The sequence below is a fragment of the Mycteria americana genome, chromosome 4 (genome assembly GCF_035582795.1).
Source record: "Mycteria americana isolate JAX WOST 10 ecotype Jacksonville Zoo and Gardens chromosome 4, USCA_MyAme_1.0, whole genome shotgun sequence".
NCBI classification, from domain to species: domain Eukaryota; kingdom Metazoa; phylum Chordata; class Aves; order Ciconiiformes; family Ciconiidae; genus Mycteria; species Mycteria americana.
In genome coordinates this window covers 86,685,622-86,699,365 of record NC_134368.1, presented here as the reverse complement: position 1 = coordinate 86,699,365, position 13,744 = coordinate 86,685,622, and the positions used below count along the sequence as shown (strand labels likewise).

The 13,744-nt window shown below is 37.2% G+C and overlaps 1 protein-coding gene across 1 annotated transcript in view; it reads right to left on the bottom strand.

Annotated features, from left to right (window-relative positions):
* Window positions 1-89: 89 nt before the first annotated feature.
* PRSS12 (serine protease 12) overlaps window positions 90-13,744 on the bottom strand; it is a 44,164-nt gene continuing 30,509 nt past the window's right edge. The window contains exons 11-13 of the mRNA XM_075501188.1: window positions 13,419-13,541; window positions 4,918-5,198; window positions 90-2,921 (exon numbers count right to left, since the gene is read on the bottom strand). Of these exons, the coding sequence (XP_075357303.1) occupies window positions 2,614-2,921; window positions 4,918-5,198; window positions 13,419-13,541 (712 nt within the window). The 3' untranslated portion in view covers window positions 90-2,613. The remainder of the gene's footprint in view (window positions 2,922-4,917; window positions 5,199-13,418; window positions 13,542-13,744) is intronic.

Below are 13,744 nucleotides of genomic sequence, written 5' to 3'. Positions count from 1 at the left end.
CTTTTTCACTTAAGAAAGCTCACATGAAGTTTACCCAGCTGATGTTCCTGCAGCATCTGCTTGTACGTTATCCACAGAATGAATGTATAAAAGTTGTAGTCAGTGTGGCAGTTTTTATTGTATACATTTACATCATCAGGCTCATTGAACAAAACTTAGAATGGCTTAACATAAAGACAGTTTCATTTTATGTTAGAAACTGAAAAGGCATGCTCTCTGCATGAAAACGGTAGTGCAACATTTTAAAGTCTAATAAAGCATCCTATTAAAAGAGCAAAACTAATGAACTACTGTACTAAACCTAAATGTTTACTACATTTAGTATGCAGACCTGATTTATTTTCTCCCCCGTAAGTATTGTATTTCTGTGGTGCAACTTCTAAAAGAAAATTATTTCCCCTGTACGCAATGTGTATTGCACTATATAGCCTAATTCTCTACAAGTCTCAAAATAATGGGTCTTACGTAGCAAAGCTTTGATGGTACAAGTAAATACACTTTGACAGATTTACTTCCCCTCTCCTTTAATTAAAAGGACTATGTATAAGTAAAAACGTAAATGGTTTTAAAGTTCGCTAGCAGAGTGTTTCACGTAGGTCTAACACTAGGTGGTCACAGTACTATGATTTTTGATGTGTTTTTAAATAAAACATTTCACACTATCTCAAAGTGTGGAATTACGGAAAGCTAAAATATATTAAAGCACCTTGTGTACTAGTTTAGCACCAGTTCCAGCAAGATATTTAAACTAGTCATGACCCTTGAAAACTAAGTTTGAGATCGGAGAGAAACTGAGGGCCAAGTCTTCAATCACATGGGCTTCTGCAATGTCATCGCCACTTTTGTACGCAAATTGAGTTGTCTTGGGTATTTGTTACAACACCAGAGAGACACAGAACCATACAGAAACGAATGATTGCCCACTTACAACATGAATACAAGCATCCCACTTTGTTGACAAAAGGCCACGCAACACTGTTGGAGCCAGAGCGTTTGGGGATAGGAAACACAGGAAAACAGTCACTGGTAGTCACAGTTTGCACAATCACTATGTGGTGACACACATCTGCCACACTTGCCACACTGGAGCGGTTCATGGCCCACAGAGCTTTTCGTTTCATCTTTTTAAGAAGCATGTTTAATATAATACGCAGAGCACGCTTGCAGATAGAATGGCCTTTGACAGGGATCGTAGAGGTAGCACTGAACTTTCCTGTCTCACTCTTGACTGTAGTTAGTCGCAGATATTTTCACGACTGATACCCATTAGTGTTGCATTGAGATGGTGATTACTTCCTGTGTTCTGTGTAGTAAGTTCAATGGCATGGCTCTTTCTAAAAGGATGGTAAGTTGTTTTATATTTGTCTTTTACATCAAGAGTAACTTTTTGTCAGTGCGTTTTTATAATAAACCGTTAAGGTTTTCATAGCATGGGGAACAGTATCTGTAAAAGGATTTAAATGGAATCAAAATATGTCAATACTTCTGAAGTCACTGAAAACTATCTTAACTCTCACCTTTCCTGTAAGATCAGTCTGAACCAGTGTTGCAGCTGAGCAGGAGAGAGTTGTCTAAATATTATCTCGTAGAAAATAGTAGTTTAAGACTTCATAGACCCGTTCAGACAGGTTTTGGCTCAAAATCTCCAGTATTTGCATTGCACATACTTATAACTTTCTCATGTAGGATTGACAGAGGTTCTTAGTGTTACTTAAGTAAAGCCCCTCCAAACCCAGCAATGAGAGAATTGGGATGTTTGTTAGTCTGATACTGTACTGACAGCTAGTGGTAAATAGGAAAAGTAAATTCTCTCCAAAATGCTGTATGTACTAAAAATTAAGAATTTTGGAAAGAAGACAAATGATATTTCTCTAGAGGAAAGAAAATAAGAGGTCATTTGTTTTTGATCTAGCTCTTGCAGCTGTGCAGGATGTTTGCAGGGAAACTAACTTCCAGTGTACTACCTATTTTACTTGGGAATGTACTTTATGCACGCTAAGCTGTGAGAACATTTATCAGAATAGCTGGGCATCTGATTATTGTCAATTACTTTCCTTCTAACGTTTAATACAGACTCAGAATTACTACCAAGAATCAACCCGCTAATGGTCTCATTAGCTAATGAGACGAGTCAAAATTAGAGGACTGGTGTAAGATCCTAGGAATAATAGGAAAACAGTCAAGAACTGATTAAATAAACTAGACTGAATATTAATTTTGAGATCTGTAATTAATTCTAGAGAAGCTTGGAGCTTAAATAGCTCGGAGCTACTACAATCCTCCTGTGGGCAGTGAATCTCATGAACTTTCCAGCTGTCCTGCTCCAATGTTACTCTAAGCTGGCTGTCACTTTTCTCCTTATTGTAGATACATGGTAACGTGTTCGTTCAATATATAAACTTCCTTAACACAGAGGGATTTTTTTTTGGATAGTAATCCCTAACCGGAAAGGTTGCGTGTATACAGCTTGGATTTAACAAAAAGAAAAACACATGAATCGGGAAAATGTGTCTGTTTCCACCCGCTGTGGGCCCCAGCTGTGCACTGTCTGTGCTTGTCCAAGTTGTCCTGCCTCAAACTTTGTTAATAAAGTTTGGTTTTCATTATGGACATTCATAGTTTGGTCACACTTTTTATCCAGGGTACAAAAGATGATACTTTTGTGTAGACACCTGGAGAATCTTTCACTCCACAGCCGTAGCCCCAGGAGGTCACACCATACACAACCCAGCTTTCCCCTGGACGTTCACACATCAGTGGTCCGCCACTGTCTCCTTGACAGCTATCAACACGTTTCTGCTCCTGGACGTTTCCAGCACAGAGCATTCTTCCTGTGAATCTTCTTTTGTAGCGCTCTTCACATACCCTCTTGGGAAGTAAGGGGATGGCAGCCTGTTGTAATGTTCTTGAATAAGCCCTTCCTGAAAAGCAGACCCAAATTACTGTCTCATTATGATGATTGTTCTTGGAAACACAAATGTGATTTAATCCAATTTTTGCTGTCAGTCCTTCACACTGTTTTGTCATTAAATAAAATGACTGAAAACAAGAATAAATACTGAAAAAATCTACTGTGCATTAAATATAATACTAAAATACTATATAGTATAATAATATATAGCTATTGTAAATATGGAATATAAATGCTTTTTTTTAAAAAACAAAAAGCTTAAAATTTAAGATGTAGCTTTACTCCTTGTGTTCACTGGATCTTTCCAAGGCTGGAATTTGCTTTGTTCCAAACACAGTCTGTGTCTTCTATAAGAATATATGCCTTAATACCTAAATGGAGAAGCTATTTTGGGGAGTCTTGAGCCATGGAGACTAAAGCTGCAGAAATACTTCATTTCTAGGTCACCAGTTCAAATCTAGTCTAGCTCAGCCTGACAGGTGCTGCATCCTCTGTCGGCTTCCAAGTAGAGCACCCAGCCAACCATCACGCTTATACCCTGTAAGTATGCGCAAGCTTGCTTGTCACCTCAACTGAGGAGCTAATGTTACTGATCCCAAGTGTATTCTGGTGGAGATTGGCAGTATCATTTGAATCTTTTACAATCCTGGTAACTTCTATGTACCAGAGTACTAATGGGACTCCTGACCAGAAGGAATCTTCATTTTGTGGGGGTGAGCAGAACCTGTCCTTTGGTTTTCTTTATCCGTAGTGAATCCTGCATTGTATAAGGAGTGCTCTGTTTATAATACGTGAAGATTTAAATCATTTGGCTTTTTTCTGTAGCTTGCACCTCTTTTTCAGTTGGAAACATGGGAAATTAAAGCCAGTGTTGGGTTTGTTTTTTTTTAAGTAAAATCTTAATACTTGTAAAGTAATTATGATTCGTATAGTGTGTGTGAAATTTCAGCTGAAGTACTGCAATGATGTAATTTCTTACTGTAATTAAAGCCAATTATTACAGAGGTTAATATTTCCTTAAATAGATGTCCAAAGAAAACAGTATTGCAGAACTTTCAGTGAATTGTGTAAAAAGCTAGACAGAGCTAGGCAATGAATTAGCAATTGTTTTTTAGCAAAAAACCCACCCTACAAGTCTATCTCCTTTATTGTAGTACAGTGACCCAGACATCTGTGCACACAGATTAATGCATGTAAAGAGGAAGAACTGATATTTGGCCTTGCCGCCTTGTCTCCTTGCCAGTTTGAACCAGTCAGTGGAACAAAGGCTCAAGTGTAGTTGCTGTCTTGCACTGTATTCGACACCATAAAAACATGAAAGTAAAACATGGTTATTAATTTGTAAAACATTTAAAGGACAAAGACCTTTGAAGAGGAAGAATCTTTTACTGACCTAAAAAGTGGCTAGATTGTTCCAGAAGCCTGGATTGCAGATTCAGTTGTGGCTCTCGTAAATTTTGGCAAGATGTTCTCTTATTTAAATCTAACTGCTGATTGAAAATGTCAGTGGTAACAAGAGAGACTAAAAATGTTATTTGAAATTCTATTATGTGTATATTTTCTCTCAATTTTTCTATTGAAGTGGTGTAATTTAAAGAACCTTTCTAAAATATTCATCGTACTTACCTTAAAAACCTTAAATATATTAGAGCTGTTAGTTATGTTCTGAGGCAGGGGGTGATGGGTGATAAGCTGCTGCTCAGGGTGTGCCTGGCAGCAAATAAGCTCTTCATTCATGCTTGTCAGTCTTAATGAGGCCGTTTTACTGACTGGTTCTGTGGTTTAGAGTGACATGGTTAATCGCCACTTTTCAAACACAGACTAAATTCAGTAAACAAAGTGTTGTCATTCCTGGTTAAGGATCAGGAGGGAAAATACTGCCCTATATAACTAGAGTAAAATTGTTCCACTTTGAGGATTTTCTTAAGTATTTGAGATTTTTTTTTTTTAAATAAGCAGCCTCAGGTAACGAGATTGGTGAGTGGAAATCATTAAAACATTTTTACCTGTGTCACCCCATCCAGTGATAAAACAGTTGGGAGCAATTTTCTGTGGTCTCTCTCTCCTTAATGGCAAACAAGCAGGTAAGACATGGGTACTGAATCTGGCACACTGTTCCTCTGGCCCCTGTAGCCTCACCAATGCAATGTCGTAGTCACTGCTGTCAGGCCTGTACTCTTTATGCATCACAATCTGTTGGACTCCAATTTCTTCCTCGTACTCTTCTGGTACCAGTGTGTGATAGTCTCCAACTCGCACAGCGTAGTTCTGAGTGTTGTTGCCATACCTAAAATTGAGGTGAAAACAAACAGGGCTGGCTCATGCAAAGTCAGATCGTAATCATGCAAACAGATTTGATCAGGGTCTTTACTGCTCATATAAATAACAATACCAAAAGTTTTTTTTAAAAAGCAAAAATGCTTTCTCAGATGTTTAGATTGACACTCAAGTGTATCCTAAAGAATATAAAAAAACTTTTCCTGAAGTTTCAGGCTGGGCTATGTTCCTTTTTGTATATTTTCACAGGCAAGGTTTTTCTTACGGCCATCTGCCATGACTGGCACTTACTTCAAAGGTGCAAGCAAGGTGTGCATTATAAATGTATTTAGTAAGGGTAACACAAACTGCCCATAATTATAATGAAAACCTGAGTACTAACATCATTGTGATGCTCCAAATAATTGCTGAAATGACAACAATGTTAAAGCTTACTTTGTAGGTTGGTTGAGAAATTCTAGAGGCTTAGATAACTTGATAAAAACCTCTTACATTAACTGAAGTTATAATAAGGAAAACAAAGCATCATAAGCACCTATTGTCAAAGTGACAGAAGGCCTGTAAATCTTAGACTTGTTCTGCATCTAATATGACCCCAGTTTCTTTCACATCATAGACTAAATGGTAAATACCTTAGAGATTATTACTGTGGCTGAAATAATTTTCTGTATTAATAAATAATGATAAATAAAATAATTTGGAGATTTTTGGATTACAGGACACACAGCCCTTCTCAGGAAAACAAACAAGGGAGTGCTGTTGGGTACATTTATTTATTTTAAAATCTGGCTAAGCTAACCCAAATATTTTTCCTTTGATTTCTCCCTTTCCCTCATAGCCTTCAACAGGAAATTTGTAATACGTGTGCAGAAAATACCCTACAGTGTTCCATCACCTTCTAACCTATACTTGTTCTTTTTGTACCCTCCAGCAATGTGCTGATCTCTGTAGCTTACTAAAGCTTGATCGAGGAGCAGCAGACAAAGCAGGAATATTACAGGTTTCTTATGAACAAGATATAGCTGTACCACTGAATATTTCTTATAATTGTGGGTTGTATTCCTGGTTGCCTGCAAAGCTTTCTTTGTCAAATTCTGCACATCTCCTTCAGGTCTTCTATGAGCAAAATTTCACTTCTAGGCTTGTAAGGAGAGGGAGCTGCAGGCTATGACCAAACATCTGTTCATCTGAAGATAACCTTCTATATAGGAAAAATGAAGTAACTTGTCTACCACAAAACTTTTTCCAGGTCCTCCGTACTAGTAGTAGTCTGTGTGAAATACTCTCCAGATACTGTATTTTCCTTGTGGTTGGAAATCAAGGTTCTATACCAACAGGAAGTGAAGAGATGCAACTGATGCAGACTTTTTAAAGTCTACAGAGGTGTTTAAAAAATTATTCATACTGATTTTAGTCTCAGAGGGAGAACTGAGAAAGATTAAATTGTGTATTTTACCAAATGCATTACTTATTTCCTCCCTGAAAAAAAATAGCTCGAGCTTTTTTTATTTGTGGATCAGTATGTTTATTTCAAAGATATTTAAGAAAAAACCTGTATTTGTATGTGTAACATTACTAATCTTTCTGGTTTGACCACAAAAGTGCTTGTATTTCATAACTTATCACTGAAATCAGTTTTCATTAGGAATTTTCTATTAGGAAATGAGAGCATGAATAGGAAAAAACCATCAGAAAAGGCAGAAGCATGAATCCTCGCTCTGCGGGTGTCTGACTCCAGTCCCTTGAAGTTTCTAGAATAGAGGTATTTCTTTCTAAGCTTTTTTTAAAAAACAAATAATCTCTCTTTCTCTTGCACTGGATCTCACGTTCTCAATTCTAGATCATCTTGTGTGGTTTTGCCAGTTTTAAAAGCTCACTAAGATTTCACAGTTGATTCTTTTCCTGATAAAATAAATGGCAAAATTCCATGGAAGTAGGGTTGGCACCTGATATATTGCTTTTATTTTTATTGCTTTTATTTTTGTTGCCTTTAAGGAGATTCTTCAGAGTAAGAAAGGCTCTTAGGTCTCAGCTAGTTTCTGGAGTTATATATATCCATCTGTATTTGGCCGTCTGAAGTATGACATCAGTGAAATCCTAAATTCTGCATCCCTGTAGATTGTCTGTCAAATCCTTGCCGTCTGCTGCCTGCCAAGAATTTCTGCTCTGACACTTACCAATCCCCTCCTGGGTCACTGTTGCCATGCATCTTACATCAGAAAAGGCTAATCTTGCCATACTTTGCCGAGACACTTAGTATACTACTATCAGTCTAAACTTCTGTTATTGTTACTCTGAGCTATCACGTGGGAGCCAGTAAAAGTATAATCCGGCACTGGCTAGAAAACTAGTTTTTTACAGCAGTGCTGTGATCTGATCTGTGACCTTGGGTGAGTTTCTTTTTTGTTTTTTTCTTCTGCCATCTATTTGGCTTTCCTTAATACAGCAAGGAGTAGGGCTACACGCATCTTCAGTACATTAAAATACTATATAGTACAGGCATTACTTAACACAGCTTTCTCTAGTATTATTTCTGAGAGAGTGACTTCTTTTATGAGTAAGTTGTGCATCTTTACAATCAAATGCTTGGTACATGTCAGTACCAGTTTGTACTGAATAGGTTTTATATATTTGCTTGCTATTGCTTCTGGGAACTTTTAGAAACTATAATTCAGAGTTTAATTTAGCATGTTTACATATAGATAGACTTGAAAGCAAATTTTCTTGGCCCACGTGCAAAAATTTCCAGTAATGCTTTGGCAAAACCATAGCATTCAAAGTCAGGAACGTATTTTTATATAAATATACAAATTAGGGGGGAAAGTATTTTTTATTCCTCTAGTTATGCAAAATATTAATAGGGAAATTAATCTGATTCCTTAGTTTAATCTTGTGTTCTGCAGAAAGTTGCATCTGCAGTTCAGTATTTATATATATTAAATGGTCATTTGTCTCTTCACATGGAAGCTATGTAACCTCATAGGTAGTGTATTCCTAGAACTACAGCTTAACGATTTCTGAATTGGTTGCAGCAAGAGAAGCTACCAAATCAAAGGCAAGTGTATTGATCACTTTGGCCATCTTTTTCATGGAAGTACCCATAATGTTGGTTGGTTGACAGAAAGCATGCTACTATGGTATGTAAAGCAGTTTGAGTACACAATGAAAACCAAACTGACAGACCTTGGTAGCTCATTTTATTGTGTAAGCTAATCAATGCGTTGCCCCTCTCCAAAGTGGACAAGGTCAGTGTAGAGGCATGTAGCTGAATGGTCAGGGTGTGCAGTATCAAATGGTCTTTCACTTTTACAAAACCTATTTACAGAACAGATGTAATGCTCAGAACGTAAAGAGTGTAGTAACAGTGGGATGGGTTATGCAGCCAACTAAGTACTTCGATGTCTTGCCCGAGCCGAGTTTACAAACAATCTTGGCTGATGCATTAGCCAACTTTTTAGGATCTGTTTTCCTCAGAGTAAATTAGAAAAGGAAGCTGATAAAGAAAGTACTTTAGTTACTATTGCAATAAAATAGCTTTATTATTTTCATTTGAATTACTCTAACTTACATGCAAAGCCCCCACTAAAGTAAGTAGAAGAGTTGTTTTTGTTACTGACATCTCAGATATATTTTTCTGCTCAAATTTCATAACTGCATGATGACGTTCCACTTAAGAATCTAAGAGATACAGCAGCTGAGCCCAGTTAGTTAAGTAAAATTATGCTGTTTCCTTTGCCAGTTAAGCAATATTAAATAGCTTAATAATTTTTGCTACAGCAATTGTTTAAAACTGTTGATCTCATTGCCTTTAAATCTATCATAAATGGGATTCTGTACCCTAGAATGTATTGCTAGATATGGTCTTTGAATGTTTGAAAGTAATATTTTAACAATTTGGTACACATCTGAGTGTCATATTGGAATACAAATGTACAAGGTCATTAGCATTAAATATATATTTGCCTGACATAATCTGCCAAAAACACTTCCAAAAGGTCACTGAAAATACTCTCTCATAATTTATAGATAGACTTTTGGCTCTGTGCAGCAAACCACGTGTTAGTGCTGTGCTGATAGTTTCTGGAATATGAAAGCTTTTTTACCTTCAATAAATATTTGCCCATCTAAATTAACCATTGTGTACACTGACATATAAGTTTTTTCTATATAAACAAACACAATCGCAGTACTTTGCAGATGTGCATTATCAGTGGTGCAACGGAAATCTGGCTCTCAAGTAGAGAAATGTAATTTTACATGGTATAAATCTTTCTTCTTTTTTTTTTTTTTAAATGTAATGGGTGCCTCTGCATTTTAGGTTATAGGCCTTATGCACAACATCAATTACTCTATCCCTTATCTTTAATGCAATTTGAAGGGGGAAAAGGGTTGTGTGACTTTTTCGTTTGCTTTGTTTTTTTTTTTTTTTAAACCTCAGAGTACTACAGAGTCACAAATGTATTAGGTGTTTGTAATTTAGATGAGAAATGAACACACTTCCTTCATAAACTGTTTTAATAATCAAAAGAACTTGATTTTTCATTGTTTATTTTGAGTCGTAAACCTAAGCATGAAGGAAAGTTGTTCAGGACTAGTGATAACAAGTGTTCTTCTGACAGCCGTATATCAGATAGTATAGTAGAAAACTTGCTGCTTCTATTTAATTTTACATCCTTGATTTTGACAAAAGGAACAGTGTTCCCTGTAATAGGTTCCTGCTGTTTTTCTGTGTTACAGATGATGGTCATTTATAGCAGAATAATGAAGAAAGGAGATCCAGGAAAGCTTATCTTAATTAAAAGTACTGATTTTAAACATTTAATAGAATGAGAAGTGCTGCTTCTCATGCAAATGTATGAAACTAATAGCTACAGGGCTTCTAGTGAGAAGCTTAATGAGCAGTCTTTGCACAGATTTACCATATTTCTGTGCACATTGACACACATAAAGCTTTCTTAAACTTATTTTTCCATCTGTAGACCATTATATAAGTACATAAAGTACAGTATATAATTATATAAGTACATAACATACAGTATATCAATACATAAAAAAGGCAAAGTAGTCTAGCTCAGGGGTGTCCAGTCTTCCTCACCTAAAAGTCACCTATGAAATGGCAAAGAACCACCACACACACCTCCTATTTGAAGAGTGGAGGCAGAGGAGGAGTCTGGGAGTGCTTCATGGGTGGAAAATGATGTTGCTTTCAGGGTATTGCCCCTCTGTTGGATGGCTGGGCTGGGCATGCCTTTAAGCTCTAGTGCAGCCTGGCAGTGTTGACCTTAGCACCTCCTCGAAGTTTTTATTTCCCAGCCAAATGGAGGATGGATTAGTAATCGGGCACCATGCTAATGTCATCCTGCTGCCAGTCAAGTAATGTACTGACACTGAAGGCACACCTGAATTCATCTCACCATTCATGCTAAATCTGAGAGAACTGAATTTTAATTCTGGTGTCTACTTTGGTTTCTGGTATCTTACTAGGTATTTGGTTCCACTGTGCCTCAGGGTCTCTAGTTCTCAAAACAAAATTACCAGGACCATGTTGAAGTATACATGAGCGTTCAGGAATGCCTAAAGAAGCACTTAAATAAGAGTTATATTATTAGAACAGTACAATGTTCAAGTAACACAGTATTTCCTAAAATAACATCATGGTCATTATAATTTCCTTTTTTTCTATGCCTCATTTTTCTAACTATCCGAAGTTAATATTTTTTTATGTATAGACCTGCAAATTCCCTGCAGCTGTCACAACCACTCAGGACAAAACTTGCTAATAATACAGGTGGGTTATGAAAGGAAAAATAGATTCCAGCAATTTTTGATCTTAAATTATGTGTCTGTGAAATTACAGAAACCAGTAATGCTGCTATACTACTGGCAAACAATTCCTATCATTATGCACAAAATTGTATTTAATTTTATCCATAGCACAGATGAGACCACTTTTGTTATTTAAGCAGTGTTCCAATTTCCAGGATATGAGAAATGGTATACTGGCCTTTCTCATGTCTGTCTGTGGAAAATATGTGAAGAAGGCGCTTGATCTATAGATAGCTCTTGGAAACCTAGCCCCTTAAAATCACTCTGAGATCATTAGGAAGTTCAGCCCAGTCTGTCTAATGTCAACTTAGAGCTAAAGGTGCCTTCTCTCTTTTACAGTAACCAGTAGTGCATCCACAGGTTGTTGGAGTTGCATGCTTAGATCTAGGTTGCACAGTTTTAAATGCAACATCTGGGGCAAAACAATGCTTTGGTCCCTGAGACCACATGTAACAATTGTAGGATAGCCTGTAACAGACCCTCGAGTGGCTGCACCAGTCTGGAAGTATCACAGTGTACATTGCTCCAGCCGTGCTGCTGCCCCATCATGTGGGTGTTCAGCGAAGTATCCAAAATGGGCACGCTTTGGCAGCACGTTCGGTAGTAACTTGGAGCCCCCGCTATGTAAGCAAGCCATTGGGAAACACAGGTAATGTATTCTGTGGGGAGTGCTTACTGTAAGAATGCGCTGCAACTGCAGCAGTGCAGCACAGCAAATGCTAACTGGTTTCACCAAACGTGAAAGCGTTCTAGTAAGGCGAAGAGTTAGGTAACTAAGATCTTGATTTGCACACAGAAAACATAACTGGCTTCCTTTTTCTTTCCTTGAGAGGATCTTTGAGGTAAAATAACAGAAAAGACTGCCTTGTTTTCAAGCCTTTAATCAAAGGCTTTCTCAAGAGCTTAAGTTGCATCCTTAGTAATCACTATAGAGATGATGAACAGGGGAATAGGAAGCCATTGTCTATAAATTCGATGATAGCAACTGAAGTGCTTTCATAGTTCCACAGAAACAACTGGGATATCAGTTGATGTAGGCAGAAATTTTATTGAGTTTGACCATTTCAGCTTGAAATATTACCAAGAAAAGTCCTTCGTGATTTTCATGAAACATGAAAATGAAAAGATGTGCATCTGGCACTAAGCAAAGGTAACACTTTCCATTTGAGTAAAAGTATATCTGACGCTTCCTTTTAGTTATTAGTGTGCAAAAGGAAAGGCTCCAAGTCCAAAGTTAAAACATTTGCAGCCCACTTGAGCAAATTCTTGCAAATATCCTCAAAATTGCAATGCCATTGTTCTATGCTTTTATTCCAGCCCATGCTGCAACCTTTTGTAAGGATTCCAATGAAACAATTGCTGTTAAAAGCTTAAAATACTAGACCAGCTTCCTTACTGTGCAAGTTGATGCTTTTATACTACAGTAACTACAGCAGCAGTGAATTCCTGATGTCAAAATTACTGAAGAGGGAATATAATAAAAAATGAATAGGAGAATTATCAGTAACAGAATATCTGTTTCTGCAAAAATGGGAAAAGACATTTTACAAAGCTAGATAATAGCTTAGTACTGAGAATTGCAGAAGTAGTTAGACCAAGTAGATAAAATGTGATTTACAAGGGAGTGTAAGTTGCAAACCAGTTGCTAAACATATGGAAAGGAGCTGAATTTGGCATAGTTTTATTAGATGCCAGTGTCAAAGAATTAAACCAGTATAACCGCTTAGACAACTATTTGTTAAAGGGGATAGGACCTTTGTTTAGGTGGCTGCAAAAGACAATTCATTACATATTGTGAGATACCAGAGCAAGGCAATTGTTCCAGCCTGTTTGTGGAGAATAAGCAGAACAGCTCGGTCTCGCTAGCATCCAGTGTACAGATTTACTTTCCTATTAGACTCAGCAAAATACATAATAGTGCTTTGCCCTAAAATAGGTTTGGGGGCACTAGTTCATCTAGTCACTGCAGTGTTACAGTAAAAATGTCTATCACTGCCAATATCTATCGTTACAAAAAATAATCAGAAATATTACAGTCCTGGTGTTTGATGTTTGCTCAGTTGTCTTCACTATAACGTGAAAGCCATAAGCTGCATGTTTTTTGGAACAGAAGGCTGTGTTGAAATGTCAGAAGTGTTGTCTATATTTTTTCATGGAAATGCTGAAGTTGTGAATATAAATCTCATGAATGATGACACCCAGAATATTTCAATGTATTAGGGTTTTTGGTTTTTGTTTTTTTTTTTTTATTTGGAGGGAAAGGAGCTTGGTTGGTAGGGTTTTTTTAAACCAAAGGCCAACTCTTTGGAACAGTTTCCAGTGGGCTTGAACTGGAATGATTTTGCCTATACTCAGAACAACAAAATAGTTTGAAAATACACTTTGCTATTGAAGAGAGACCTACCTTTTAAAGCAATGTGCAGCAGTGAGGACCCAGCAGCTGCTGATGAGAGTAGCACCACACAAGAGTCTTCCATCACCATGAGAAGATTTCAGTCGGAGTGCAACCTGCCATGGCCAGCCGCCCCTACAGAGGACACAAAACATTGCCTTCAGGGTACAACAATGGAAAAGTAAGGTAGCTTGTCAGTTACCTTGAATGTAAATCCTTTTTAGTTTCTTTGACTGACATAGCTTGCAAACCATGTTATTTATTGAGTAACAGTTGAGAATACCTTTATATTCCTGCAGCATTCAGAATTCCATTTAACAATGGTCAGGATTACTTTA